At 37.7% G+C, this 17,835-nt stretch overlaps 1 protein-coding gene across 1 annotated transcript in view; it reads left to right on the top strand.

Moving 5' to 3' along the window:
- Positions 1-1,581: 1,581 nt before the first annotated feature.
- The window catches only part of LOC141437232 (carboxylic ester hydrolase-like), a 49,708-nt gene continuing 33,454 nt past the window's right edge, over positions 1,582-17,835 (top strand). Inside the window, exon 1 of the mRNA XM_074100488.1 lies at positions 1,582-1,773. Within this exon, the coding sequence (XP_073956589.1) occupies positions 1,582-1,773 (192 nt within the window). The remainder of the gene's footprint in view (positions 1,774-17,835) is intronic.

The raw sequence follows: 17,835 nt of genomic DNA on the forward strand, positions 1-17,835 counted from the left end.
CGCTCGAGTGCACTACCGTTTCAAATAAAAACGAATGACAAAATTATTACATATCTACACCAACTCTTGTAAAAATGTTATACTTAATTTTTTATTTAATAATGTTCTGGCAAGAAACAAATATCTGGACACCTAGCAGAAAAACGTAGACGGTCCCTTTATTTTTCGAGGCGTATTTTGGATATTTCTAACCATATAATTTAAAAAAAAAGCGTTGTGTAAAGCGTGGCAGGCCTCCCACCGGGTGGACTGACGACATCGTGAGAGTTGCGGAGTGGCGTTCTAAGGGGGCCTTTGCTCAGCAGTGGACGTCTACTTACCGGCTGATGATGATGATGATGATTGACAAAATAATGAAACATTTTTCAATCATTCAAAAGAAAAGGAGTTGTGGAAGTGCTGGTTGTCAAAGGATTGCGATTCAGTCGTGTCACGCACGACCGCCCCTACAAGCACCCGTTTATTCAATGGTGTATGCGTCGTTATTATTTATTGCATTCCACTGAGAGGAGGCAAGGCACTGACACCCACAGGACGTCTGTACTTTATTACTCCGAGAATCTTTATCACATTAAGGGGCTGTTTCACCATCCATTGATTAGTGTTAACTGACGGGTTAAATGTGATGCCGTCTCCGTCTATTCGACCAAACAAATAGAGACGGCATCAAATTTAACCGTCAGTTAAGACTAATCAACGGTAGTGAAACAACCCCTAATGATCGACAATTGCTGATGTTCAAAATACGCTGATGCACTGTAAACGCGGTGCCGCGTCTCATGCCACTTACCTTACTTACGTAATACCACTCATTCTTTAACGTGATAAAGTCCCGATTGTGTTTGTAATACGAGTGAAAATCACTAAAGTTTAAAATATTTTTCTAGTTTCTTGCATTATTTTCAGAATTAAACACGATTTAGTCAAGTGTGGCTGCTCTACACTGTTCAAATAACAACCAGGGCCCTGTTTCTGTTTCTGTGAGTTTTTTTTAATTCGACTGGAAGGCAAACGAGTAAGTGGGTCTCCTGATGGTAAGAGATCACCACCGCCCATAAACATCTGCAACACCAGGGGTGCCAGTAATTTCACCGGTTGTCAGTGGAATGATTTTGGTCGATAAAGTGATGTTTACAGGGCCCAGTTTCTCGAAGCATAATAATATTAGTGAAGCATAATATTATTAGACTAATTTGCTTCCAGAAACTGGGCCCTGTAAACATCATTATATCGACCAAAATCATTCCACACGCCTGTGCGGGGCTAAGTATTACAAAATTCGAAAATCGAAGTTCATATCGTACTCTGTCCATCCTACTCTCGTATTAAATAATATTAGCGTGAGCGGAACGGCAAGATACGATGTTTGGATTTTGCACTCCGTAGCCTGGAGCGACGGGACTATGTTATTTATAGAATTAACTGCAAAATTATCTATACCCACGCAACGCATTCGGTTTGTATCCTTAAGCTTTGAACTAAAAGCGATATCAGCCGTAAGCAAGATAAATTTTACTGTAGCTATATCAATTAAACAGTCGCGAGCGACCGGCCGGCGTGCGCGCACGTTCCATTTTCAAAATGATAATTGTCAGGCTTCTTTTGTTTCTCACGGTAGTGGCCAGTGCGTGGTCGCAGGCGTCCAAGCCGGTGGTGAGGGTTACACAGGGCGTGCTGCAAGGGTCGTGGAAGGTGTCTACTAAGGGTAGACCGTATGCTAGCTTCGAAGGAGTCCCGTATGCGAGGCCGCCTGTGGGCAAATATAGGTTTAGGGTAAGTAATAATAGCTCTATAACCTAATACAACTTAAGCTCTCGTGAGATATATTTGATAAAATTACAAATTTAAACGGTTCCACTCAGGATCAGGAAAGGTCCGACGAGTTTCGATATTTCAGTAGATCTTTTTCATAGGTGTATGTAGTTGCAAGTTTCAGTAAGTTGTGTGTAGGTGTTTCTCTATAACCTTCATTGATAAAAAAACCGGCCAAGAGCATGTCGGACACGCCCAAAATAGGGTTTCGTAGCCATTACGACAAACGGAATATATAATATAATAAAACGAAATATTTTATACGGAATCTTCACAGTTAGGTATATATTTTATACCTTAGGCTGCTATTTACTCTTAAACTACTAATAATTCTCAAACAAACTTAGCCGTTATAGTTTTCCTTGAAAGTTTGAGATATACTTACTACCATCCTGAATTTTTTCAAAGTTTTCCACCCACCGGTTTAGATTTTATAGGGGGGGACGCTCGATTTTAATGAAAATTTGCACTTTAAAGTTGAATATTTCGCAAAAAATCAATGAATCGAAAAATCGTATTAGCAAACCCCTAATGGTTTTAAAAGACCTATCCAACGATACCCCACACTATAGGGTTGGATGAGAAAAAAAACAGCCCCACTTTACGTCTATGATGAGGTACACTAAAAAAATTTTTTTTTTTTCAATTTTATTGTACCATTTGTCGGCTTAGTTTACATTTATAACCGTGCAAAGCTATAGCTTTCTAGCATTGATAGTCCCTGAGCAAAGCCGCGGACGGACGGACAGACAGACAGACAGACATGGCGAAACTATAAGGGTTCCGTTTTTGCCATTTTGACTCTGGAACCCTAAAAGAGAACGGAAGGTACGATATATGAACTCATTTTTGCTTTTATAGGCAATCATGCCATCTACTACCGAAGGTACGAATATGTGTATGTCGGCGCCGATCGTAAAATCCGCAGATCACGAATTCCTAGGCACATCGTGAAATGCCGCCATTTCATGAATTGGCTAAGGGACATCGCCATATCGTTCATAACTCACCGTTTAGCGATTTGCCTAGTGACGTTTAGGCAGATCATGAAATTCCTAGGCATATCATGAGCGCCGCCATTTCATGATTTGGCCAGTTTAGGCAGATCATGAAATTCCTAGGCATATCATGAAACGCCGCCATATCGGTTCTAGCACTTCGCCGGCCGCTGCCGCGGCACGCTCGCTTCGCTCGCTCGGCTCGTGCGTCGTGATCACAATTAATACTAACCATCCTCGCTTCGCTCGTCGTACCTAAATTTTTCTATATAAATAAATAACACTAGTGAATACTTTATTTACCAACAAAATACTAACCTCTAAAATCAGACGTCCATGGTTTTTTCACATTGTGCACAGAATCCATTGATTCACATAAAAAGAACGGAGCTAATGTTCAAAGCTTCTTTTGCACTTCTATTTTGAATTCAATCACTATTTCGGTTTAAAGATCATTTTGTTGCGACGCCGACATTTTTCACGCGCTAAACAAACACGGCGGTCAGCTGGTCACGGCCGCCATTGCATACGCAGCGCCACCAGTGGCCAAATAAGAAACTATTTTACGATGTGCCCGTATAGAGCTAGGAATATCGACGAATGCGTTGCTCTAATCGATCTGCCGTATTATTTCTCAGGCACATCGTGATATTCCTGGCCAACGTTTAGGCATATCATGAAATGGCGGCGTTTCACGATATGCCTAGGATTTCGTGATCTGGCGGATTTTACGATCGGCCGCCGACATGATACCAAATTACAAGTAAATTCGACTACCTACTGCAATCGGGTAAAATTAAACTTGCAAGATTTGACCAAAAAACCACAACAAAAATTAAATAAAAAACTTGTAAAAACAAATATGGTGTTAAGAAGTTCCTACAGTTAGTCACAAATCTATATAGCATTTTTTTATAAAAATAGGTTAGACCATGGTTAGATATCGACGGGGAAGAAGTAAATCCTCCTATCTTACATTTTTGGGCAAATTGACTTTTTAATGTAGTTAGATGTAAAATTTTATTTTACGTATCCTGTAAAGATCTCCTATCTACATGTTCAAGTTTTAGGCGATTTTTTGTCAAATAGAAATAGCTCTTAAAATACAGCTTTTATATTTTGTAAACATTTTTATGAAAAAACCTCCTTTCTGCTGGAAGAAATTACTCCTATCTGTTTTGCGCGTGTTTTTGCTGAAAATATCTCCTATCTGCATAACGAAACGTGTTTACTCGACCGCTGCGCTCGCGCGACTGACTGGTGTGTTGAGTTGACAACCGCGTAACGTCTTGACGGCTGATCGCGCGATGTCTAGGAGGTTCTAGTCCGTCTATACAGATGGTGTTAGCTTCGCTCAGTTTGCACAACCGCGCCGCTGCTTACTAATATCACAGCAACAAGTGCAAGTTTTAACCTGCATCTCGTGAAATATATTGTGAAAAATAGAAAATAATGTTTAGTTTGTGTTGGATTGTTAATGATTAAGGTAAGTTTTACAATATAGATTACAAGGTAGTAAGTTTACAAGGTAGTTTTTTTTGTTTTAAAAATACCTCCTATCTCCGTATATAACGTAGAAAAGAGATGTTGGCATTGTTAATACTTTGAAGTTAGAAGATCTTACTAACGGCGAACCTGGACGACAGGCATTCATTTTACGTGTGCAATAGATACCTATGATGGTTTATCTTATACCTAATTACAATGTTCAGGCACTGCGTAATATTGGACGAGAAGATATTACAAAGTTTCCCGAACGCTGCCCATCCGAGTTGGATTCTTCGGGCGACCTCTTTGTCGAAGTTGGACCTACCCAATTGGTCAACTTGTACAAGGTAAACATAGTGGTCAACAACTTCGAGTGCATCGTTCCCAGCGATAACCGGCACGGGTGTGACATGGACATTTGACATGATTTTTAGTCTTGACCATATTCATCTTAAGACCCACCTGAGGTCACTGAGCATAGTATTTAGCTCCTCCAGCGACTTTGCCATTATGACTATATCATCGGCAAAACGAAGATGGGTGATGTACTCGCCGTTGATATTGATGCCGAACCTGTTCCAGTCCAAGAGCTTGAAAACGTCCTCCAACGCATTTGTGAACAGCTTCGGAGAAATAACGTCTCCCTGTCTCACACCTCGCTGTAGTTGGATTGGTTGTGTACTCTCGTTCTGCAACCGGATCGACATAGTGGCGCTGCTGTACAAACTCTTTAACACCTCGATATATCTATAGTCAATATGGCATCGCTGAAGGGACTGCAATACAGCCCAGGTCTCGATTGAATCGAAGGCTTTTTCATAGTCCACAAACGCTAAACATAGTGGCCGATTATTCTCCTCGGTCTTCTGTATAATCTGGCGGAGCGTGTGAATGTGGTCTATGGTGCTAAAGCCTTTACAGAATCCAGCTTATTCGGGAGGCTGGAAATCATCAAACCTTCGCTCGAGACGATTCGTAATGACCCTCGAAAATAACTTGTATACATGACTCAGGAGTGAGATGGTTCTATAGTTCTTCAATAAGGTATTGTCGCCTTTTTTGAAGAAGAGCACCACCACACTCCTGTGCCATGCATCCGGCGTGGTACCCTCGAGTATGACGGAATTAAATAACCTCTGGAGGACTACAAGTACCGGTTTACCACCCGCTCTCAGAAGTTCTGTCGTGATTCCGTCATCCCCCGGAGCCTTGTTGTTTTTAAGTTGTTTGAGAGCCACTCTAATCTCGTACTGGCTGATGGGATGTCTTCAGTGTAATGACGGATTAGTTTAGCTCTGGTATCTTGAGCTGCACCTACAACGGGCTTCTGTGTCGAGGCATATAACTGTTCGTAAAACCTTTCGAGCTCTCTCAACAACTCCGGTTTCGATGAGATGATACTGCCATCGTCGATCTTCAACTTAGTCATTTGGCTTTCCCAATAGACAAATTCTTTGCGAACACTAGAGCCCGGGTTCCGCTCAATTGATTCCTTAATACGTGCAGTATTAAAGGCACGCATATTTGTTATTTGTTAATTTACCTACTAATAACTATAACTCTGGGTTTACTTAATTTTTGCTAGGAAAACCATCGGAAGCAGTAAAGAGAAGATTTTTTAATGATGATGACACAGGACCCAAGTATCCTAAACGTTAGTCTATCGACTATTAACAGAATAATAAAATCGTAATTTTGTTTAAAGTTTATATCTTCAATAAAGATATTATTACGGTGTTGGCGTCTTATTGATATATTTTTTATTTACAAAACGATATTTAATTATTATGTTGTATGCTCTGTAAATTTTCAGCTAAGATATTCACTTTCTAATTCTTCCCCTATTCCATTGAAATATCTTCTAACTTGAACTCAATTTGGGATTCGTAATAAGCAATACCTCCTATCTTACAAAATCATGCTTAATTTATGTTATAAAGTACTTATTGATATTATTCTAAATAAAGATAAGGTTTTTGATGCTGTAGAACATTGTTTACACAGAGAAATTATACTAATATTAGGAATTTGAAGGAATCTTTACTAGTGGAAAAATCGTCTAACTTCAAAATACTCGACACAACACAAGGAACAATACCTTCTAACTTGCACTTACTTTAAATCCTGTAGCACTACTAAATAATAATTAGTTTAAAAAAACAACTACTTAGATAACAAACAAACCCTCAGAACATCAGATCAAGGTAAACAAAAAAGATATTCAGTTTTTTCCTCCTCCTGTAAAGTTAGGCCTGTGTGAGATAGGAGAATTTACTTCTTCCCCGTCGATATAGACCAACCACGTTTATTTTAATATTTATAAAATGAATACTTAAAACTAAAAGAATTTCTTTGCTCACCCGCGACGTTATGGATTAGTTGAGTTTACGCAAAATATACGTTGTTTCATGCAGTTTCCTCACCTTCTACATTATGTACCTTATAGTTTATTTNGGATGGCTGACAGCGTTAATTAATATTAGGCACACAACGTTGCGACATAGCCAAGCGAATTGACTCGTTGAAGTAGCAATGGGCAGGCCATATAGCACGGAAAACAGGATGGCCGTTGGGACCGAAAAGATCAAGAATGGAGACCGCAAATCGACAAGCGCAGCACAGGACGCCCACCAACGAGATGGGCGGATAGCCTGGTTAAAGCTCCGGTCCACGGTGGATGCAGTCCACCTCCAACTGAAGGTTTAATGGAGGAGGTCTATGTCCAACAGTGGACGTCCTAAGGCTGATATGATAATGATGATGAAAGTTGCGGGCAGCAGCAAGGAAGATCATAATATAAATAAGATTTTGTGACGCAACTGACAGTAATTGGAACGTGCCAACAACATGTTAGCTTACCTTAGGTACATGGACAGAGATTAATAGAACTGTAGGAAACTAGCTATTAGAATGCATAGCAAATGCAAGTAGAAGAGAGAATGTTAGAATTATTCATCCTCCTTCATGCGCTGGGATTGTGCAGTCCGCGATATAATTCTGTCAACTGTACAGAGAAACTCAGAGATCCATCCATTGTCGCATTGTAATAGGATTGTCTTCATATTTAGTACCTACGAGTACATTAGGTTAATGATGTTTTAAAGCGACAAGATCCTAAAAATTCGTGGATTCGGACCCGAATTTTCACCTTCGAGTTTTTCAAAATTACTGCGCAAAATTTTTCGGCGAAGGAAACGATCGTGAGGAAACGTGCACACAACTTAATGGTGTGTGTGTTAAGTTCCCAATTTGCACTGAGCGTGAGGGTTACAGCCCAAAGCCCTCTTAATATGTGAGGACGCCTATGCTCAGCAAAGGGACGTGTGAAAACTGAAGATGATGATCACTAAAGTGTAGTTTGATGTTGATTTGTAAGTATAAAAAAAAGGAAAACAAGTTCAATCATAAGAACGTTTCCTCGCTTTATATTTTTATTTTGTAGATACTTATTTTAATACCTGTTCTGTAACTAAATGCCTCACTGGAGACTTTAACTGAAAAACCATTCATTGATGACGGTCGGCCAAACAAATATTCAAATATGGGGCGGTTAATTATTCAACAGAGAGCGGAATTTTCATGGCAATTTTTGACCTGTCATAATGATTGAACTAAAAGAATTTCCTTGCTCACCCGCGACCTTACGATAGCTAAGCTTTATGCAAAATATGCGTGTTCATGTAGTTCCTCCACCTCCACACTGTAAGAACACACACAAATCACAGAAACCCGTCTATCACCACCACCACACTACACTGACGCGTTTCGAACTCAACCAGAGCTCATCTTCAGAGTAACACAAACGTACACCATGCTACCAGTTGTTAGTTGTGTAGTTGTTTAGTTGTTAGTTGTTTAGTCTAAAAACTGGTAGCATGGTGTACGGTTGTGTTACTCTGAAGATAGCTCTGGTTGAGCGCGTCAGTGTAGTGTGGTGGTGGTGATAGATTGGTTTGTGTGATTTGTGTGTATTCTTACAGTGTGGAGGTGGAGGAACTGCATGAACACGCATATTTTGCATAAGCTTAGCTATCGTAAGGTCGCGGGTCAGCAAGGAAATTCTTTTAGTTCATTGATATGGACCTCCGTAAAGTAACGCCTGATTCAATAAATTATTCTGTCATAATGACTTCTCATTATCGACTCTACCTAAATGATGTCGACATATTAAACTTAATTAGATTGTCGTAAACTTTCTTATCATGTTATGTAGAGCGCTCTCGAGTAGAGTTCTTTTTCCGCATACAAATGGATATTTGACTGTAAAACAAGTAGTATGAACCCGGAAAATGGAACACTTGTTAACATTACAACAGGAGAATTTCTACATTAAATTAAAAAAAAAAACTGAACTGAAATTATTAAATTAGTAATTGTTATCCATTCATTGATCATTGCATATGTCTGTCATTTTCAAGTGCTCGAAAGTTAGTTGGAAGAGATCGCTAATTAAGGCCGCCTATTGTTTACCTCTACTTTTTAACCGACTTCAGAAAAGGAGGAGGTTATCAATTGGGTTGCAATTTGATTTTTTTTTGCGTTCGTCTAGGAATGTCTTCAATTAGGTCCCATAAGCACCAAATCAGGATCTGATGATTGGATCTTAAGGAAATCGAGGGAACTCTTCAAATGTTGTAGGGAAACCTTTAGTAAATTGGATATATTTAGTAGTAACTCGTGCATTTGCTCTTGAAAACCATCATTTGGTAAGTGGAACTGATGATGAAACCACAGTTGACCATCGGAGTTACTACTCAATAACAAGTATTTCACGGGTTGAATTTTAATTACTTTGACACAGTTGCTAAGCAATTTATGCTCCTCGTAATGCATATGGTAAAACAGGTGGTGAAGCACCAGGACTCCTCAATAATGAACGTCTCTGCATCGGAAAAAGCAGTCTTTCGTAAAAGGTGACGATCAGTTGATATAAAACTATTGTTTCTTAGATTATTAACACTAAAAAGCGTGAAAAAAAAAATATAAAAAAAACTTGAACCGACTACAAAAAAACATGAAAATAATTTTCTGCCCGTCTGAAGTCGGTCGGTGTCTCAGCACGAGTTGTGGCACGAGCCAGCAGGAGTGATTGAAGCCCAATATAAAGTGCATAGGTGAGGTAGATGACTATAGGTCCACTCCTGCTGGCTCGTGCTGAGGCACCGACCGACTTCAGACTGGCAGAAAATTATTTTCATTGTTTTTTGTAGTCGGTTAAATTTTTTTGTTATATATTTTTTTTTCATCTTCTTTAGTATCTATGTTGTGTATCGTATCGATATATGAATGTATACCGGAAGTCAATAAGTGAGAAGTCACTATGATAGTGTAAAAAAATGCCATGAAAGTTCCGCTCTTTGATTAACAATTAAAGCTAATGGGCGTCTTTGAGTGCATTAATAAGTAGTCTAGGTTAAACAGAATCACATGACTGTAATCTTAATTACTTAATTAAATTACGTGCATGTGATGTTTATACATAACTTAAAGATATATACGTCATAGTGTTTTTGACCTCTTATTAATTAAAACACGTGGTGTGCAAAGGTCCTTCGCTAGAAATTGTAATAGCCCTAGCTAGACTTATTTAGGCCAGCTTGTGGTGGCGGTTCGCGCCGCGACAGAGACAGACAAGCGACCGAGACAGGAGACTACGACCGGATACCACGACGGTCACTTGACGTTAGGTAGGGTTAGGTATAGTTTGGCTAATGAAAGCTGAACCCAGCTATTATTTGAGTGGCAACATTATTCAAATGTCATGGGCAAACAGACCAAAGAGTATAAGAAAACAGACACTTGAGCTTGTACTATTATCTATTCTGTGACTTGTTGAGTTTTAATACCTTCGTGTGTTAAAATAGTTTTTTGTAAATTTACTGCTTAAACATGGGTGAAACAATAAAAATTCAAATAAAAACAAGCAGAAAGGGAAGCCTTATTCATTCAGAATAAAAGTGTTTAGATGCGGTGACCGAATTTGTAGGTTAGTAGGCATAGCAAAACATTTTGATACTAATATCCCTTTCAGAACTGGTCAATACAACTGTGGTTCTTAAGATTCACTTTTTCTCAAAAATATTCGTATTAACCTTTTTATGTTCAACATGTACATATCGTGTTAAATAATTACTTATTTTCCAATATTTAGGCATGCGTGCGATAGACTGAGAAGCCTATTAGCCTTCTTATGCCTAATCCTCCCTTTTGTACGGCAGAGAAGCTTCTGTACTTGTACTAGTACTTATTCTATGGTGATACCATCATCTGCAAAATTTTTGAATTTGCCGCGGTTTTGCAGGTTCATCTTTCACTAGCCAGACTCTATAAACGACAGTTAGCGAGCGAGACAAAGACAGGAGACGGTTGCTGCCCCGGACAAGTACCTAGTGTCTCGTGTCTCCTGTCTCGGTCGCTTGTCTCTGTCGCAGCGCGAAACGCCACCTTTACAATGGAAGAATTCCAGTAGCGGGGACTAGTTTATGGCCGCGGATTCGTTTCCATTTAACAACTTCTCTCTTCTACGTTGTACACTCTTGGCAGAGTGGTCATGATTGTCGGTTGTAGATTAGTAGTGAATCTTGATGACAACTTCCTTGGGAAAATAGTAGGCTTGCTTTACACACCGCAGTACTAGTTCAAAGTTTGTAGTTAGAAATAGAGGGTGCTGTTGCTCACTCTCACATAAGGTCCCAGTCGCCTTTTATGGCACCCTCGGGAAGAACATCTCTTCCGTCGTATTCCAAACCCGGACACGGCATGATCCTTATTGTCCCGTGGGAATTTCGTTAAATCCGTCTATCTATTATTGCTTGTCCACATCATAAAGGAAGTATTTATGCAACGTTTAAGCTCTTAAATTTAAATTGAAAATACAAACTGAAATACAGATGCACAGAAAAAACAGAAAAATAAGACCATCACTGGGAATCGAACCCAGGTCCTCGGTAATCCGTACCGCGTGCTATACCGCTACACCACTGATGGTCAACGGTACCGACACGAATTTCCCTATGCACCTCATAATATCTCAGCTTGTGTTTCTTACTTAGTCACTTAAGCAGCGACGCTAGCGACATCTATGCCATCACTAACTAATTCTTTTTAAATACCGCTATTATAAATAAATTGTGGTAGTACCGTAGTACAATGGTTTGGCCTAATGAAATAGAAAGAAAGAAAGAAAGAAAGAAAGAAAAGTTTATTTTGGCTCCAAAAATGTACCACCTAAAACTAAGACTAGAACTAGCACTAAAACTATGTTACTAGGTGACACAGCAGGATACCAAAAAGGGTCTCCACTCAGCATGTGTTGCCGCACATTATGTGCAGTAACGCTGGTTTTCTGTGGAGCCCAAATAGAGCAGAAAACGAAGAAGATTTACCAGAAGATTACCGATGCGTTGCAAGTGCAAACCTATAGGGTTAGGATAAAATAACTGATGTTCCAGTAACTTACTTTTCACGCCGGAACACAGCATTGCAAGCACTGTTGCTTAACGGTAGGAATTAGCGAGTAACATGATGGTAGCTATCTATATTAAATGATATCCGCCGAGTCGCGTTGCTCCTAGGAAGAATTGCTACGAGTTAGCCCGAAGCATGTCGAACTAAACTCGATTTAAGACGTCAGTTATCCGAAACAATATCATTTAATATGAGTGAGTCTCACGGTAGTTTCATGTTCAAAATAGGTAGCTATCTATTAATTATTTTTCACAAAATCCCACCACCTACCAAAACGTTTTCGCACGATTGCGAATAACGCGTAGAACGACTACCAATAGTTAAGTTCGCAATCATACAAATAACTAGTGGCTTTGTGAGCTGTAGTTATATCTCGCAATTCTTTCTTTTACATTAACCTCCATCAATCGGACATTTTGAAAATTTTCTAAAAGCTAAATCGACAAAAAATATTCTATAATCTTCAATTATCGAACCTGCTCGCACCGAGAGTCGGTTGAAAAATGTGACCTGTAGAGTAGAGAAGAACACTGGACGTCCACCCGCTGGACAGATACGAAAGCATTTGCCCAAGCTAAAAAGGAGACGAAAGGAGATCGTTTTCCAATATTTACGTAAGCGAGTCACGCAAAAAGATTTAGGTTAAAAATCGATTTCTAAAACAAGCTATTGGCGTAAGGAATTTGGAATCGTGGAAAGTTAACAGGTACTGCATCTGCCACAGTGGAGCGTGCAAAAATAGACACGTCCTAGCGCCCTAGAAATTGTATATGTCTGCCATACTAATATTATAAATGCGAAAGTGTGTGTGTTTATGTGTTTGTCCGTCTTTCACGTCGAAGCGGAGCGACCGATCAACGTGATTTTTGGCATAGAGGTAGTATGGGCCAGAGTGACATAGGCTACATTTTATACCGGAAAAATGCACAGTTCCTGGGGGAACAGCGGGCGATAACCGAATCCCACGCGGGCGAAGCTACGGGCAAAACTACTATCAGATATTTATGCACTCTTTTTTGTGTCAGATATTGGTGCTGACTGTACGTAGTTTCGTACACAAATTTAAAACATAAATAAAATTTATACCGATATAAATTACAAATAATTCTCAAGAAAACTTAAACCGTTATAGTTTTCCTTATAAGTTTGATATACGCACCGCCAATAATTCGTTCTCAATTAATACACAAGTTTGCCATTATGTTACCCCAAGTTGTGGTACTGAACAGTTGCTAAACGAAATCGACTTAAAAACAAGGTGCTTACAAGAAATGATTTTTGTATCATACTTATTGGCGAAGAAGATTTTAAATCATCAAAAAACTATCACAACTTGGTATTTTACATCAGAGAAAAATTAATTGATCTAAGACATACTAACATTATTATTTGTTTACCGACTTACAAGTGCCACGATACGAGTCGATTATATAACTTTCGAATTGAACTTTTTAATCATCTACTCTATCTTGATATCTGTACCCATGGCCATGCTTATCTCATCGATTCAAACGAACGTCTTTCTTATGAGTACGATATGTTCCACAAGTCTACGGGAGAAGTTAACCAACATGGAATAGAAAATATTTTCAAGAGGATTGACAAGGTCATGTGCTATATTGAAAACGAGAAAACGTATAATGAGAGTCTAAATGAAGAAGACTGCAGTCATAATATATCACCACCATCACTGAACAGTCCACAGCAGCTTTTTCGTCCCTAAGTATACAAACATTATGCATCAGAATATTGCTGGCCTTATAAACAAGTCGGACATACTCACAATCCGATTGACTGAACTAGAAGCAGCGAAAATAAATATTGACATTATATGCATAACGGAACACTTCATGATGGCTGGCCAAGAAGATCTCTTAACGATACCGAATTATCAGTTAGCAGCGTGTTTCTCCCGGAAAAATAAACGTGGCGGGACATGCATACTGGTGAAAGTAGGACATGATTTCAAAGAATTACCAGATATTGCAAAACATTCCATCCCAGGCATGTTTGAATGTTGTGCCATAGAACTCACTGCTCAAAATACTATTATTGTTTGTGTATACAGAACACCAAACTATAGCAATCTAAGTTTATTTTATGAAAAATTTGACATTATTCTTAAAAGAATTTGTAATACTAGTAATAGAAAAGTTGTAATCTGCGGAGATTTCAATATTGACATTTTGAAAAAAAATTATGTATCATCACAATTTGAATATTTTCTTCTGGGATTTAATTTAGCTTTAGAATTAAGACAGCCAACGAGATTGTCAAGTAACACATGCATAGATAATTTTGCACATAACTTGAAACAGGGTCAAAGAAGTATTGTTTATGACTTTGGCTTATCGGATCACACTGCGCAAGTTCTAAAATGTCCAGGAAATATGAAAAGTAACATTAAGACATGGCGTGTAGAGAAGCGTGATTACTCGCGTGCAAATTTGAAATTGTTTAAAAAACATCTTAAGTGTCTCTCTTTTGCGGACATATACAATACTGAAGATCCTAACTTTGCATATAATAGTTTTCTTAATGACTTTCAATTACTCTATGATTTGTGTTTTCCTTTAAAGATGGTAACCGTAAGGATCAATAAAAGAGTGAAATGGCTGTCAAGAGGCATTAAAGCCTGTAGTAAAAAACAAAGGCGACTTTTATGGCAATACAGACGGTCACCTACAGCAGTAAACAAAAGCCTCTTAAAAAAATACTCTATGAGATATAAAAAAATAGTGAATTTAACACAAAAAGCTCAAAACAACTATAAAATTATCTCTGCTGAAAATAAATCAAAGGCCACCTGGCAGATAATAAATTCAGCTAAAGCCAATAATAAGAGAGATGACATTCTTAGATTAAGAACCCATGAAAATATTATTACGAATCCCAAAGATATAGCAAATACCTTAAATAATCACTTTATAGAATGTATAAAAGACCTACCAAAGAATAATACTCTACGCTGTAATATCAAAAATAGTATCAAGTCCATGTATATGCGTCCATCTACAGAACATGACATAAAACTAATAATTCAGTCTTTGAGAAACACCCTAAGTGTAGGTTTTGACAAAATTTGCACAACTGTAATTAAGTATGTAGGTGATGTAATAGCTGTCCACCTAAGTCACATAATTAATTTGTGCATTAATACGGGTATCTATCCAGATAAGCTAAAAAATCTCCATCATAAGGCCTTTACACAAAAAAGGTGAAAAAGAAAACCCTGAGAACTATCGACCCATAGCTCTTATACCGGTATTTTCCAAAATTTTCGAAAAATTTATCTATCAATCACTATATAACTACATGGATACTTTTAACTTATTTTGTACAGAGCAGAAAGGGTTCAGGAAAAGTATTAATATAAACATGGCTCTTTATGATTTTATAAATATGGTCGTTAAAAATGTTGACAAAAAAATACCCGTATGTGCTCTATTTACCGACATGACCAAGGCCTTTGATCATGTGGATCATGAAATACTACTAAGTAAACTTAATAGGTATGGTGTTAGAGGAAATGTACTAAAACTCATTCAATCTTATCTCAGTAATAGATTCCAATATACTGAAATTACTAGAAGTTGTACTAAAGGGAAAACAGATAGAGTATTCATATCAGATTCAAGATGTATAAGATATGGTGTACCTCAGGGAAGTGTACTTGGCCCTCTTCTCTTTTTAATTTATATAAATGACTTGCCCATAGCTATACGCCATCCAATGATCTTGTTTGCTGATGACAGTACCTCCATTGTAAAATTTAGTAATCAGACTAACTATGAACATGATGTTAACACCGTAATAAAAGATGTCATATTGTGGCTTAATAGTAATAATCTACTAATTAATTTAACTAAAACTAATATAATGCATTTCTATCAACGAATTGAACCAAGTGATATTAATGTTAGTTATGAAGGAAACACTATAGAAACTGTACAAGTAACTAAATTCTTAGGCTTGCTCATTGATAGTCAACTAACTTGGAAACACCATGTAAATGATATTTGTAGGAAATTAAGTAAGTCCGCATTCGCTTTACACAAGCTTGCTAAGATAGTGAACAAGGATGCTTTACTTGTTGCTTATCATGGACTTGTTGAATCGATACTTAGATACGGAGTCATCTTTTGGGGAAATTCAGTAGATAAAGAAACAGTACTAAAAGCCCAAAAAAGATGTGTACGAGCCATATGTAACCTGAAAATGACAGATAGTTGTGTTCCGTACTTTAAATCACTAAATATCTTAACACTACCCAGTCTTTACATCTTGGAAATAGCGATCTTTGTGAAGTGTAATCCCAACCTATTTGATAAAGTTGCCGATATACGAAGGCTCCCTGTACGATCTCAATATAGAGGTGATATACGCCATACAGCGTGTAAAACAGCTTTAATGCGAAAAAGTGTTCTAGGAATGGCACCAAAAATATATAATAAAATTCCGAATACTCTTAAGGAATTAGACATTGCACGCTTTAAGAGAGCATTCAAGTTGCTGCTGACTAAGAAATGTTACTACAACATACAACAATTTTTAAATGACGATGAGTTGTAATGAAACTTGCTCTTCTTGTCTTACATTATTTGTGATTGGTTTTGGTTGAAATTTCGCTGACATTGTTATTTTTTTATTCTTTTACTAATTATCATATTTAGTGTGGATTATCCCTTCAATTTAAATATTTCATTAATGTTGTTGCATGAATGCGTATTTGACATATTTTAAATATTTATGAGTAGTTGTTATTATTATAGATTAACATTTTGCTGCAATTCTTATTATTTGTAATATTTGTAATTAATTAGTGAAGCATGGATAGATATATATAAAAAAAAAAAACAAAATTCGTACGCCTGCTGGCAAAACAATACCAATACCAATGTACCTATGTTAAACGAATAAAATATTCTGATTCTGATTCTGATTCTGATTCTGATTCTGATATACTTACTACCATCATGATTTTTTTAAAATTTCCACCCACCGGTTTAGATTAAAGAGACGCTCGATTTTAATGAAAATTGCACTTTAAAGTTGAATATTTGCAAACACATCACTGAATCGAAAAATCGTTTTAGCAACCCCGTAATGGTTTTATAAGCCCTATCTAACAATACCCCACACTACAAGGTTGGACGAGAAAAAAAACATCCTCACTTTACGCCTATCGGAGGTACACTAAAAAAATTTTTTTTTTTTTATGTACCATTTTGTCGACATACTTTACATATATATTCGTGCAAAATTACAGATTTATAGCATTGATAGTCCCTGAGCAAAGCCGCGGACGGACAGACAGACATGGCGAAGCTATAAGGGTTCCGTTTTTGCCATTTTGGCTCCAGAGCCCTAAAAACTACTTTTTCATATCGCTCGTGAAATTATAAGTCTTGGATAACACGACAGAAAAACTTTTATTTTGTTAATAATGTTTTGTGTTGAAAGGGAACGACCCTCTGCTCGAGAGGCAATAGGTAGGTCAAACCACTAGGCCACCACGGCTTCATAAATCCGGATAATAAACTATTTTTACGAAATTGAGGACAAACAAAAACACCAAGTATATCTATTCGCCCGCGCTTGTACTCTGTGACTCTAGCTAGATGTTAGACAAATTTCCGTATTCTGGATATCGCGTAAAGAAACTCCTAGCGTAACTATCTATTGATTTCGATATTCATAAAAATATTGATTAAAAAATTGCTACAATATCTAAGGAAACAGGATAATTTAGTGGGGTCATATAGACATATTTAAGCTTGGCTCTTTATTACCTTAATGAACTCTTATCTAGATAATCGTCTTTTCGTACATAGGTAAGTCTCTTATCGAGTGTTACTATGTCCAATAGCCTTGTACTGGATCAAAACAAGTGCATAAAATACTGTTTCGCTAATCGATTCCCCGTGTCGCTCAGAGTCCTTTACTTTCACTGACCCTGTAACGCGAGTATACTACATATAGTATAACGGGTGTGGCCTGTAATACGAGCAAAAAATTAAAACATAGATCGTCGTCATCGTCAAACTGTACAACATTAGTTCAGCGACTT

Source organism: Choristoneura fumiferana, chromosome 17, assembly GCF_025370935.1.
Source record: "Choristoneura fumiferana chromosome 17, NRCan_CFum_1, whole genome shotgun sequence".
Taxonomy (NCBI): domain Eukaryota; kingdom Metazoa; phylum Arthropoda; class Insecta; order Lepidoptera; family Tortricidae; genus Choristoneura; species Choristoneura fumiferana.